The sequence below is a fragment of the Branchiostoma belcheri genome, unplaced genomic scaffold (genome assembly GCF_001625305.1).
Source record: "Branchiostoma belcheri isolate BF01 breed outbred unplaced genomic scaffold, Haploidv18h27 scaffold206, whole genome shotgun sequence".
Lineage (NCBI taxonomy): Eukaryota > Metazoa > Chordata > Leptocardii > Amphioxiformes > Branchiostomatidae > Branchiostoma > Branchiostoma belcheri.
The window spans coordinates 350194-363809 of NW_017803558.1; the positions used below are offsets into that span (position 1 = coordinate 350194).

Consider the following 13616-nt stretch of genomic DNA (forward strand, 5'->3'; position numbering starts at 1 on the left):
TTGTTATTGTCTGTTTTTCTATAGAAAGCAATGCTTGCAGAAAATGCTGGTCCCTCCCTTTTTCTAAAAGGTAGTTACACATTTACTGACACATTTACTGACAACACATAGACTTGCAAACATAAAGTAACAAAATACGCTTGTAGTAAACAGCAATTTTAATTCCAAAAACTACAAGTAGGCAGCCTATATACTCCAATGTACCTCACACTGGTTGTACAATATGCAGGTACATGTAAGCTAACAGCAGCTATCAGTACTCTTTCTGCAAAATGAACTTGCAGAATTTGCTGTTACCAAACTGTGAATTAATCAATGGTAAAGGAATTTTCAAACATACATGATAATGTCATTTCATATTGTAATTATTACTAGCACCACAATTTCATTTCTTAACATATGAATGTCATCCTGGCCATCATGAATTTCAAAGGACAAATCTGTTCTACTTCAGACAAAACAAATCTAGGTAAACATGGTAATTGCCAAAATGGCAACAGCTACATGTACATGTACATGTAATGTGCAACATTTTGAAATTCTGAAAAGACCAGAAAGACTGTACACATGTTATCATTGATTTTGTTTCATTGTTGTTATTCATCAGGAAAGCATTTAAGTACCCACTGCTCCTTCAAACAACTAGATGAGTTAAAACTTTGGAATAGGTCTCAGGTACATGTGTACATGTATCTGTTCATTGCCCATTTTTGACATCTCACAGAAGAACTCAATGTTTGGGGAATAAGTTTATCACCTTTGGCTAAAAATATATGGTCATATTTATAAAATAATGTGCAATCTCTCCAATGCTGCAACATGTGACAAGTTCTTAATATGACTATAAATGTAAGTGTCCCATTCCTGTCACTTATACATATATCTTAAACACATTTAGATTTTCAAACTACATAAAAGTAGACATACAGTATATAAAAAGAATTCTCCATAACTTGTAAAAGGTACATGATTGTTGCTACATAGCAAGTAAAGGAGTTTATGTATTGACATTTACTGTCTCCTTGGACAAAATCTTGTAATGACTCAAGAAATAATGGAGTCAATGCAAATCTTAAAGATGAATTTTGGTTAGACTATACAGCTACAGTTTTTGTGTTTGTCAAGGTATGAACAATTTGCTACTTTCATGACCTTACTTCATGCAGATAGGATGAGCACCTGGTGACTCCATGGACAGTGGATTAATTCAATATACTGTTGAATAAATTGTTAGAAACACTCTCATCATGAGTTCTGTTACATTGTAGCTATCTGCAATAATTGAATTGCATGCCATATCTACATGAAGTGACAGCATAGAAGCAGTGAACTGTTCATTGTTTGACATTTAAAAAGTGGTGCAGTCCAGTTTTTTTCTTGTGTTGGAAATCATAACTAAGACTCTACTTTAAAATAAATTCTATCAACACATAACACAGGTCCAAATAATGCTGACATCCTAGTTCCATTAGGACAATAATGTCTAAAAACTGGAAACTTTGAAGTTGACTGTAATAAATATGTTTTTGGGAGATGAAAAGCATTACAAAAATATAAAATATAATGCAGCTGACAGTTGCAGTGACATGCACCCCAAATTTACACTAAGAGGATAAAATATGAGATCACGTGAAAATCATATCAGCTATGCAGGGTACAGCAGATCTGGTAGGCATTCCATATGCTTTTTACAGTTAGTACTAAACCAAACCTGACAAAGAATACAAGTGCTACAAACAATGGGATGGATATGTCAGAAAATGCAGTTCAGCCACCATAAAACTGGTCTGACTCGCATACTTTTTCTATGATTCCTACAATACTCGCCTGCTGTGAAGGTTTACGGGTCCACAAAGGAAATCATGATGTATCTTGTTCCATTTGTAACTGGCAGACCTTCATGATAGTGGGTGAGACGACCAGGGTGCATGAGCAGCCAGCCCATTTTTGTGTTGGTTACTGAGCAGTTGTACCGGAGAAAGCGACAACCTCCTCCCTGGAACAAAACAGAGGACACCAGGAGGTCACTTCTCTCAGCTGAAAATGTCTGTACAAGATCTTTATTGACATTGAAAATACCCTTATTCTTACATGTTTCTGTTTCCTAAATACTATTACTAGTAGGTGTCTTGAATTTTGCAGACTCAATCTTTATAATATGTATTTTGCATATGGTGCAGGTTACTATCCTTGCAATATCATTTTAAATTCAATGACAAAATTAGGATCATTATGTGGACATATATACATTCTGTATATCATACAATCTTAAGTTAACAAGTGTCTTGTACAAGTGTGGGTACGAATCCTGGACATTCAGCAAAGATCTCAAACCATCTAACCAGTCCAAGAAACCACCCAAAGGCAAGAAACTTAACTTGAAGATAACTGTCAATATCCCCATCCCCTACAATATATACCATTGCTAAAGATGGTGAACTATTCAGCTTTTTCGGAGGCTTTATGGTAAATACATGCACATGTCTCATCTCTGACTTCTACCTCATTCACAAACACAGAAATCCTCAAATTCATTTTTGCAGCTTCACATAAAACTAGGACAAGTAAAATCTGATATTTTATACCTCTGGGCTTTTTATTGTTACTAGTAGTATATTCTTATATGTTGTATGTTATGAATAGTTGATGGTGTTGAATTTTATGTGTTAGATTTAGCATTCCAGGTTGTGTTAACACAGGTCAACATTTTCATCTGCAGCTTATAACATGTACCCATGAACTTATGAAATTCTATTTAATCTGCCGCACGGAACTCGTAATGAAACTCAGAATGACAACCAGAACCGTTAAAAATGAGACGTTAAAACCACAAATATTTCGATCGAAAACATAGTGACTGGGGTCCGAAATGTCACATACAGAAGCTTGCTCCTTATAGTACGTCAAATATACAAGGGTTTACAAGAAGTTGTAGTAATATAGGCACGTATGCAAAAGTTTGCATAATACTCATTTGCATACTTGTGACTCGCTACCTTTACCAGACACCGTGCCCCCGTATTGGCACTTCCGGGTTCGATCCAAGTAAAAAAAACACCATAAATCCGCAAAGAAATATATATTTTCACAAAAAAAAAGGTTCTTTGAATTGTGCATATTTTCACTGAATCTGGCTACACAGCCCTGGAAAACAGCGTTTTGGTGCATATTTAAAAAAAAAAGAAAGTATCGAGACCGGACACCCCTCTGTGCGAAAGGTCATACAAGTGGACCTGACTGATAATACTTTAAACACACCAAAGGTAAAAGGTTGCAACCATTGTCACGCTCAAAGGGGTGTTTTGAGGCCACAAAAGGCACCATTTTCCCGCCCGAAAACACATATACAATAAAAACAAAAGAATGTGCATCATCTAGAGCCCAATAGAAAAACATACACCGAGTGCCAAAAGAATCCATCCACCCAAACGCGAGAAACAGCTGCGAACATGAAAATCTAAATCTCTCACAAAGCCCTTCCAAGAGGATGTCTCCTTCCCCGGAGGCAAAAATAAACCAGGGACAAAACAGGACTTGTCTGACACTCCTGTACTTGGATGACTAGTATTTGGAGGAGGATCAAAACTTTTCTACAGTAGCTACATTTGTACAAGTACATGTGTGTGGAGCACAGTCTATTACATCTGAAGTACCAGATGAGTACGTCCCCTCTTCTAGCTTATGGTAGATGTTCAAAGTATGAAGAAGGTTCCATTACAATGCTGTAACACCTCTCATCTATTACATTGTAGTACATTTATATGTAAACGCAAGTGTATTCAAGGTACATGTATCGGTCCGAAAAAACGAAACGTCGGTGGACCGTTTTCTTGGACCGGAACAAAAATTCATACTTGATCACTACACACAAGGAGGACTGCCAGGAAAATGAACATCCAGCGTTAAAATAAAGAGATTTACTTTAGTTTCCATCTCTCTCATTTCGCAACAATATTTTTCCAGATTTTCGTTACCGACAGACATCTAGGAAGTGAGATAGGAAACCTAGTTATATCATCCATGGTTATATTTGATGTTCTTTGAAAGATACAGGACAAATTGTCAACACTTTATTCATGTTTCAGTCATTATTGAAGAATTTCAGTAGAACATGTGACGCGTGTGAATTTTCAGGTACAGGTACAGGTCCAGACCTGGACCTAAACCTCTGTACCTGTACCTGTACCTGTACCTGATGTTACGAAAAGGTACGCAGCCCTATATCTTACTGTACTATGCACTAAGACATGAAAATAACACTCCATACCTCATAGTCCACCCCAGCTTTGTTGAGAGCGATGTTGATAGTGAAGGTTGAGGAGTCATGGTGCGGCCTCAGGAAGGGCTGCTCTTGTGGATGGTAGCGGACCACAAAGTTCATAATTGCCTGAGCCTACAAGGTCACAGACAAGAGAGTTAAAATGAGTTAGCAGACATGTAAAATGACCAATACTCCCTGTGACTTGACAACAAGTAGAACGTGAGCATGCCTAAGGAACTACATTGATTTAGTTAATGAATCTAAGATGCAGTCAAACTTGCCTATGTGACCATCTCTATAATCCCACCATCTGGACATAACGACAGTTTTTTCTCTATCCCAATTTCCCCCATGGACGTAATCATTGAAGGTACTTGCCCAAGCTGACCACTTGTCCAATGTGAACATGACCAACACTATTTGGGACACATGGTCCAATCTCTGCCCAAGACAACTGCGTCAGTTTCAAGGATGTGACGTTTTTTTATGATAACCAGGGAGATATCCAGTTTGCCATTGTCATTTCGACAGCATAACAATGGCCCCAGCTTGGTCACTTTAGGGCAGTCTATTGTAAAATGGCTGGAAATTTGCTACAGTTTGCACCGGTGCAATAGCTCAATTGGTAGAGTGCTCGCTTTGTAACCGGGAGGTCGTGAGTTCAAACCCCAGCCGGGTCATACCAAAGACTTTAAAAATGGTATACACATATGAGAAAGAGTGTGGGAAGGTCAAACACACAGCACTACCAGCGGACCAGCCCCCTGCTGTAGTGCCCTGCACAACTGTGTGTCGCCCAAGGGCTACGGAAATGGACATAGGCACCAAACCCTATGCTCTGCATAGAGCACGGGAGACCTTTTTTTTTCTCGTACTCTGTCTTGGCACAATGCTTTTTTCTAACCAGTTTTCCTATGTCCTCTCTGTGGTCGTCTTAGACAAGTTTGACTGTAGTTGTATTACTAATGAATGCAGCTGCTACTAAAGCAGAAGGTAATGCTGATCTTCATGAATGACCTCCTCTCTTCTGGAACCTGATGAACAGTGATAAGAGTTGGGAGCATACAGGGAAAACAACATCTGTTACCATGCCATGAATACAGAAGTGAAGATAAAAATCTAAAGCCTTGTGAAATGCATTATTTATGGCTAAATCTGTTCCGCAGTCTTCCTCATGAGTCAAGTGTCATCCCTGGTCAGACGTGACCTGGAGTCCTGGACATTACCTTTTGTACCTGGAGGGTTGTCCGTGTCCCACTGTCAAGACTGTCAGTCAAAGCCGTCGTGATTTAAATGATTTAAGCAAGTGAAAGCACCAGTGCAGCTTTCTGCAGTTGGAAAGACTAGTCAAGCAGTGGCTGCTGGCCTGGATAGAGAAGCTGCTTTGATTGTAAAGCAGACTACACAGCTAGGAGAAAAATATACTTACCTGCCAACTGTTTGCAATCAGAACTCACCCTAGACAGGTACCCTTGGAAGACCTTTGCCTGCAGCCTAGTTACATATACCCTCAGGAAATAAAGCCACTCGCTTTCGTATCCTATCTGGTTCATATGGATGTCCACCGTTGGAACATTTTCGTACCCTGTCGTCAGTCGTGGGTCCTAATGGTTAGGAGATAAAGATGCTCCACTTTTAGATGATGTTACTCACCATGGAGAAGTAACCTGGGAAGACTTTGAGCTGAAGCTTACAGACATAATCCTTCAGGAAGGTCAGCCACTCCTTTTCAAACCCAACCTGTCTCATGTGGATGTCTACGGTAGGCACATTCTCGTACCCTGATGGGAGCCTCTGGTCCTGATGCAAAAAAAAACTGGTTTTTATGTGGCCACACACACACACACACGTACTTACCTCAGAGTAATACCCAGGAAATACTTTTTCTTGTAGTTTTGTCACGAACTCCTTGAGGAAATGAAGCCACTCGCGCTCGTAACCAATTTGATTCATGTGAATATCGACTGTTGGTACATTTTCGTATCCATTGGACAGGCGGGGATCCTATGGAAGGAAAATACTTTGTTACAGGAGACCAGGAGACTAAGAAACAGGAGAAAAAAAAGGATAAATACAACCCAGTCCACCGCACACCAATCTAAAACCAAGGTTAAAGCACTACTGTTCAGTTACTGCAGAATGATATCAAGTGGTCAAAGCACAACCCAACCAACTACACCCAGGCCTGATATGCAGTGTACATGAGGCAAGGACCTTGTGTAACACTCAAGAGATATTTTCTATCAATTGTGAATTAAGACTTAGTGGAATAACTTAAGACTTACTTTATGTTTTCTAATTATGATTTGTAGAAAATGTCTTCTGAGTGTTACACAAGGTCCTTGCCTCATGTATTTTGGATATTAGGCCTGGTTGTAGTTAGTTGTAGTGTTTAGGCGAACCGTCATGTAGTCAGTAGGTCTTAAATTTATTCACACCTCTACTCCAGGAATAATAGGGTTTAATGTATATTGAAGTGACCATTCATAATAGTTAGAGGAAACAAAAAGTACAATTTAAATAAACCAGGCACCATCTACAAAACAAAAGAGAAGTAAACAAAGCTGCAGAAGAAGAAAGTAGAATGAAACATAACACACATGAAGGTAAAACCAAGGGTAGTGAAGTATACTAAAAACATCATACATGACACAATTTATCACAAGAAATTTTATCAGGTACATGTTAATTCTATCAAGTCAGAAACAGCAGTCATATTTCTACTTCTGACTAATTTTTCTCAAATGCAAACCAGGCAGGCAAAGCTAAATCTAATATTATAATGTCTGGAGACATGTTATGGACACACAGTCATGCAAACATGTTACATTTCACAACTACAAGAAAAAAGAATCAATTCAAAAATCCTTAATAGTGATCTGGCAGGCCATGTGGACCTGATAACTGACCTCATTCTTCCCACCAGACCACTCTCCATAGTTCTCCATCTCCTCCACAAGATGATTACAGAAGGTTTCTGTAACTATTGGAAACCAGTACACATCTGGACATGGCTAGGGAAAAAAGGAAAACTCATCAGGGCTACGCAACATGTCAACATTCATCTACACAACATTACCGAGCACGTCAGCAGTACGTACTGCACCTGCGCAAAACCTGTAATGTACATATTCGCATATATAATAAGGTTAACATCCCATCTGTAATGAGTGTTTGCGACTTCTTTGCAGCAACACTTTTATGGATGACATCAGCGCACGCATCAATTTTCGCCTGATTTTGGAAAAAATAAACAAGAAATTTTGTTGCCCTCTGGCAGTGGTCATCATAATGAAAATGTGTAAAATGGCCTGTCTTGCCGTATTGGATGGCAGATAAATATGAAGAGGGGAGACAAATCCACTGAATCAAAACCATTTGATTGAAAACTTTTATTTTTTATTTTAGGGAGAAATGGATGTTGTAAACAGTTGGTAGTAAACTTGGCACGACATATCATATAGCTACCATTTCTTGTTTAACAAGGTTTATGGTGTTAAATGTGAAAATGAAGGAATCTTGTTTTTTTGGCCTGCCTTGTTTTTTTTCGCCTGCTCGCATTAGATTTGGAGTCTGTGGAGGATGTCATCCATAAAATTTACGTGCTGTAACCTAATGTACCGTCATGTACATGTGGTCTTCTGACTATAATTTCTTTCATGCACTAACACACAGCTGGGTGATGCATTAACTAACACTGGTCACACCAATCTTAGTTGTTGCTTCAACACGTTTCTTCCCAAACTGTGACAAAGATAGCTAGTAATAGGAATAGGACCTACCATTTCCACTTCTGTTTTAGGATCCAACATCTTGTAGAAGTCTGGGTGAATATACTTTTCTTCCCAATCCTGAAAGAAGTGAATGTTTACATTACACTGTACACGTTCATTGTTAGTATCCTATAATTCAAGATGAAACTTTGTGATTTATTGCCTTTTATCAGTACTGTAACATAATACAAAAATGTAGGTTGATACTCCTGTGCTGAAAGTAGTGTGTTATATTGTCCAGCTGCAATGTGTTACACTGAAAGCCATATAATAGACATATATACAGAAGCTGATGTGTTACCCTGAAGGGTGGTTATACTACCATACAGACATATATACAGAAGCTGATGTGTTACCCTGAAGGGCGGTTATACTGGTTATAAAGATACAGTCCGATCACAAAATGTATTTCCCCACTTTCCCCATTGACCTCTTGTGGGTCATCAGGCTGCTGTTATGATTTTGTTGGCAAACAAAGTCAACATCACAGAGGTTTGTTTAAAGTTAAAACTTTTGTTCCAACAAAAAACATTCTCTCACCTAGAGCTTTCGACCACATCCACATAGAGTCACCCGGACATTTTGTTTCACTTGACACTGTACAGTAAGGATTTTGACACTGTAACTTAAGGACTTTAGACACTGAACAAGACTATTTCTTGAGAGGGGTGAAGAAAGCCATATACATCAGGGCCCATCACCCTACATTGAACCGCGTTGACATCGTCTACCAGATACCTTTGACCCAGTGTTGACGTCACACTTCAAAGAAGCCACGTGACAAGCTTCACTGGGTCAGTCTACTGAGGAAGACCAGAGTGAGTGGTCGAAAGCTCTAGGTGAGAGAATTTTTTGTGTTAGAACAAAAGTTTTAACTTTAAACATGTAACTACCAACACAGATGAACTTTCATGATCACAGAGGTTTGTGTCCTAAGGATTCTTGTAGCAAACTATATTCAGGGAGTCTACAATTATTATATGAGACAACATTTACACAGATGTGTTGGTGTAACATTTTACCAAGGTACTACTGAAAGTCAGCAGCGGTGTATTATACTCACAGGTCTGTTGTCATAGATCTGCCACATATCTGGATGCAGGTGCTCTGTGCTGTAGCTGGTTGTTGTCGTAATCCGACCAAAAGTATCCATGTTGGTTACATACATGAAGATACCCTGAATTGACATGCAAAAAATGGGTATGTTGTTAAAACAGAAAACTTAAGATTGTGCACTTTGAGCACACAGGAAAATCAACAAATCCCGCTAGGCAAACGTAGGGCTATCTATGTGACTTTTGAATAATTTATAGTTAAAGAGGGACACAACTTCAATGTCTCAGTCAAGTTGTTCCAAACTGTGGGACCCCTGCACATGCACATGTAAATTGTTGAGTACATTTTGCGTTAATTGGCATGTAAGGCAGGACAACTAGGCAGGGCTCAAAAGTTATTTTTTGGAATAGATGCACTGATGCACCGGTCCCATTCTAAAAAATTAGGTGCAGAAATTCTTCGGCTGCACCATATAAAACGAAACCTAATCATAGATCTTACTGCTCCTCTTCTGAGCTTGAATCTGACTTCAAAATCTTAAACAAGTACTACAAAGATTCTATTATTTTTCTGACACTTAGATGCCAAGAATATCCTGTATACTATATTACATTTCACATGACAAAAATACCTACAGAAATATTTGGGTGCACCAATGCAACCACAGAAAATAAATTGGGTGCACAGCTCCAATTTTGGGTGCACTAATGTGCTTTTACAGTCCTGTTATCATCCAACTAACCACACAAAATTCTGGGTAAACATGTTGAGAACTCTGTATCCTTGTTAGATTAGTAGTAAAAGTGGGGCCAAAATTAATTCTAGTTTGACTGACCTTCTCTCTTAGACTGGCACAGAAGGCCATATCTGCATCCAGCTGACCCACTATAAAACTTGGAACAGTCTTAGGCTGCTGAAGCAGACTTCCATGGATCAGGTACACGTTGTTTATGTAAGGCACATTCCACACACCTCTGGAAAAAAATCCGAGAATAGCATTTGGGTACAATGTTGAACAGCATTGTGGTGTAACAACAGTCGTGTGGTGTAATGTGACGTCTTGTGGTGTAGTGGTACATCACTGGACTATGAAATGGGGAGACCCGGGTTCGATTCTGGGTCGTACCCGAACAAGTCCGAACATGCGCCGCGACGTTGTACCCTTGGGAAAGGTACTTTACACGACTTTCCTCACTTCACTCAGGTGAAAATGAGTACCTAGCTTCGGTTAGGGCAGTCTTATCGGATGGGACGTTAAAATGGAGGTCCCGTGTTTGAGGAGAGACACACCTCAAGCACGTTAAAGAACCCACGTGAGCGGAAGTGGAACAAACCATTATGGTCTAAAAAGGGGTAGGGAATTTTCCCGACCAGCCTCGTAACCCCTGCTTCTCCTATTGGGTCAGTTAGTCCTCACTACTTGTGAAAAATTGGGCTGGTCTCAATCATGATGTTTCTGACTCAGGGAGAAGAGTTGCTGTTACAGTTCTATACCTCTAGCTCTATGCCTAGAAGTGGCCAAGGGCCTTGCATTGAGCGACACCGTTAAAAAAAAAAGCACTGCAGCACGAATACTGCTCATTGCACTGATTAATACAATTAGCAAGACAATGACTATCAATCTACAATCATTATATACCTTCCCTCTTGCTCCTTATAATATGCAGTATTGTGCATGTACATGGGCTGTTAAACAAAGATTCCCCCTGATCTGCTCCCACATGTGTACATGTACTGTGGGATGTCCCATCCTGACCAGAGGTGTACACAGCTTTTGCAGTAATCTAACTCAGGCCATATTGACTATATGGATGACGTTGGCGTGTGCATGGATTTTCGTCTGTTTAAAAAAAAAAAGGTTTTGACCATACTGTAAATTGTACAAAGCAGTGGAAAAATAAGCAAATATATGCTGTAAATTGGAAAAAAAAATATTGGAAAATGATACTGATGCCATAGAATGCCAAAATGAATTCCAAGGGAAAGGTAGAAAATGTTAAGAAATAAAAGATATACTCTGTGTGTTAAGTCACTTGTTCAACCTTCATAATAAAGGCAACTTTTTTTTGCCAAACTTTTTTTATTCACACGTTCACATCAGTTTTGGGGTTCCCAGAGGATGCCATCCATACAATCAAGTCAACATGGCCTTACCAAGCTGTCCCAGCTTATCTGTCATGTAAATTAAGAGCTTGTTCTTTGATACTGTGATATCCTTTACTGCACAGTAACTAATAGTCCCACCATTGTCCCTGGTACAAAATGTACTTTAATTAAGCATAATAATAAACATGTCAACTATCTGTGTTCAGCAACGTTGCAGAATGTCAAACTTTTCTTCTGAAATTTGGAAATACTTTCTGGAAATACACAAGCCTCCATACAAGTACATGTAACAATGCCTGTATTTACAGCATCCCCACCTAAAGACTTCACATAATGATTACAATTACGCTGTGCTTATGATATTACATTAGCTGATTAACGCATTGATTTTATGACATGTGTTGATTTTATGACAGATGCCTGGCATGTGGCAACAAGAAAAAACATTTTTCTTCTAGGGATCCACGCTGTTTTTTTTCCGTATTTATATATCACTATTAAGATCATACATATATGGTGGAAACTGTTGAACACTGCTGTGACAAAATCTAACATTCTATCAGGGATTATTCCCTCCCCAAGTTATACATGCATGAAGATACATGTAACAAGGGGTCTGACTTGTCCATTGCAATTGTTGGTTCCTTCTATCACAAAGATTGAAGAAGATATAAACAGTCCTTACTTTTTGGTGCCCTGCACAATGTCAATGTAGTCGTCCGATCTTGCATAAAAGCCGTCATCACCAATTGCACCCCAGAAGTTACTCCACAGCTTGCCATACTTGGTCGCCATGGGGGCAATAACAGACCTGCAGGACAGGAGGTCAGGTGGGAGAAAGGAAGAACAGGAATGGACTACAACAACATCGGAAGTTCTCTGTCAGTGAGTCGGAAGAAAACTGCCATCTTTATCAAACACAATTCACTTTGCTTTCTCTTTTACAGGATTCCAAGTCAAAACCAAAACTTCGTAAAACTCACTCACTGTCTGGTTTATTGTCTGTTGTTCCCTGTCTTCCAAGGGTTAGACGTTTCTTTATATTCCACAATGGTATAGGAGTGGCTCTGACTTTAACAGCTGTGTGAAATAAAACAACCTTACAAATTCACTTCATCTGAACTTACCTGTTCTGCTCGATTAGGATCTGCAGAGTCTTGGGGTTGGTAATCTGTACGTCAGCGTCCACTGATAGGTAGTAGTCACACTTGATACCAATGCATTCAGATCTGGATAGAACAAAGATACCAAGATCTCACAAGTATTATCTGTACCACCTTTCCATATTTCATACTGCTGCATTATAATTACCTTTGTTATGAAGGTTATGTTTCCATGGCCATGCATCTGTGAACTACATATCTTGAGAATTTTGTGGATGAATCTCAATAATTTTCGGTATGTATGTCAGGGTTCTCCCCAGACGATGGAACAAGGGCGCTGCGCCCTGATACTCCTAGCTCAGCGCCCTCATACTCATTTTCAAATCTAGGGTGTTGCATCCCGATTTTTCTACAAAATTTCGCTAAAATTCGATAAAATTTCCTGATTTTGGGGCTTAGTGGCGTCTATTTTCCTGCCGGCATTGTCTCTGAAAACTTGTGAATGGGGCGATAATCGAGTAAACAATGAGTATTTCGCACGACGCTACTGAGAGAATCGCTGTCATTGGTGGAACATCGGGCGCCTCGCTAGCGTTTTGAAGTCGTGTAAAGAAAGCTAATTGTCTGATTTCTTTGTAAACCAAAGCCCTCGACCCTGATAATAAGTTTAAAAACAAAAGCCGATACGTTTACGAACTTATAAACCGTAGAAAATTCCCTACCGTACCGCGACGACATTATGAAGCATGTGGCGGCCGCGAAATTCGTTGACGCGACAGAAAATGTCTGGTTCATGATAGCGGTATTTCCCATGAAAATAACGTATACGATTTATTTTTCCCCTGCTGTCGGTTTTTAAGTCCCGAAACGTTAAAAAAAGCTGAATTTTGCCCACAAACCTGGACGGGGGACGGCCTGTACCTATCGGCGTAGCACATGGCGGCCGCACCGCAAGGCTTCTGCCAAAAATCGGCAACGCGACAAAAAAATGCATGGTCCATTTTAGCGATATTTACCATAAAAATAACGTATGTGGTTTATTTCTCCCATGGTATGAGTTTTAAGGTCTCAAAACCTCTAAAAAAGCAGAAATTTGCCGACGAAAACGGACGGGCAAGGCATGGGGAGGGCGCTGTTGACGCCTGCATGACCCCCAAAAGGTCGAAGGTCATAGGGCACGTCCATTGCGCAATCACCTTAATTCGCCGATTTAGCTTATTTTAGGGACGTTTGAAAATTGATACAATCACATTATCGACTTGTAGACAAGCAAAGGGATAGAAACCAATAAAATGTTGTGCAGATTAATATTTTTTT

General features: G+C 39.5%; 1 protein-coding gene across 3 annotated transcripts in view; it reads right to left on the minus strand.

Moving 5' to 3' along the window:
* Positions 1-140: 140 nt before the first annotated feature.
* LOC109469521 (procollagen-lysine,2-oxoglutarate 5-dioxygenase 1-like) overlaps positions 141-13616 on the minus strand; it is a 26754-nt gene continuing 13278 nt past the window's right edge. Inside the window, exons 11-19 of one of the 3 annotated variants that reach the window (XM_019768044.1) lie at positions 12324-12425; positions 11882-12007; positions 9926-10064; positions 9098-9211; positions 8044-8112; positions 7171-7275; positions 5719-5865; positions 4268-4393; positions 141-1996 (exon numbers count right to left, since the gene is read on the minus strand). In XM_019768044.1, the coding sequence (XP_019623603.1) occupies positions 1841-1996; positions 4268-4393; positions 5719-5865; positions 7171-7275; positions 8044-8112; positions 9098-9211; positions 9926-10064; positions 11882-12007; positions 12324-12425 (1084 nt within the window). In that variant the 3' untranslated portion in view covers positions 141-1840. Of the gene's footprint in view, positions 1997-4267; positions 4394-5718; positions 5866-5914; positions 6062-6118; positions 6266-7170; positions 7276-8043; positions 8113-9097; positions 9212-9925; positions 10065-11881; positions 12008-12323; positions 12426-13616 lie in introns of all 3 variants that reach the window. The other 2 variants (XM_019768043.1, XM_019768045.1) reach the window with 2 other exon arrangements.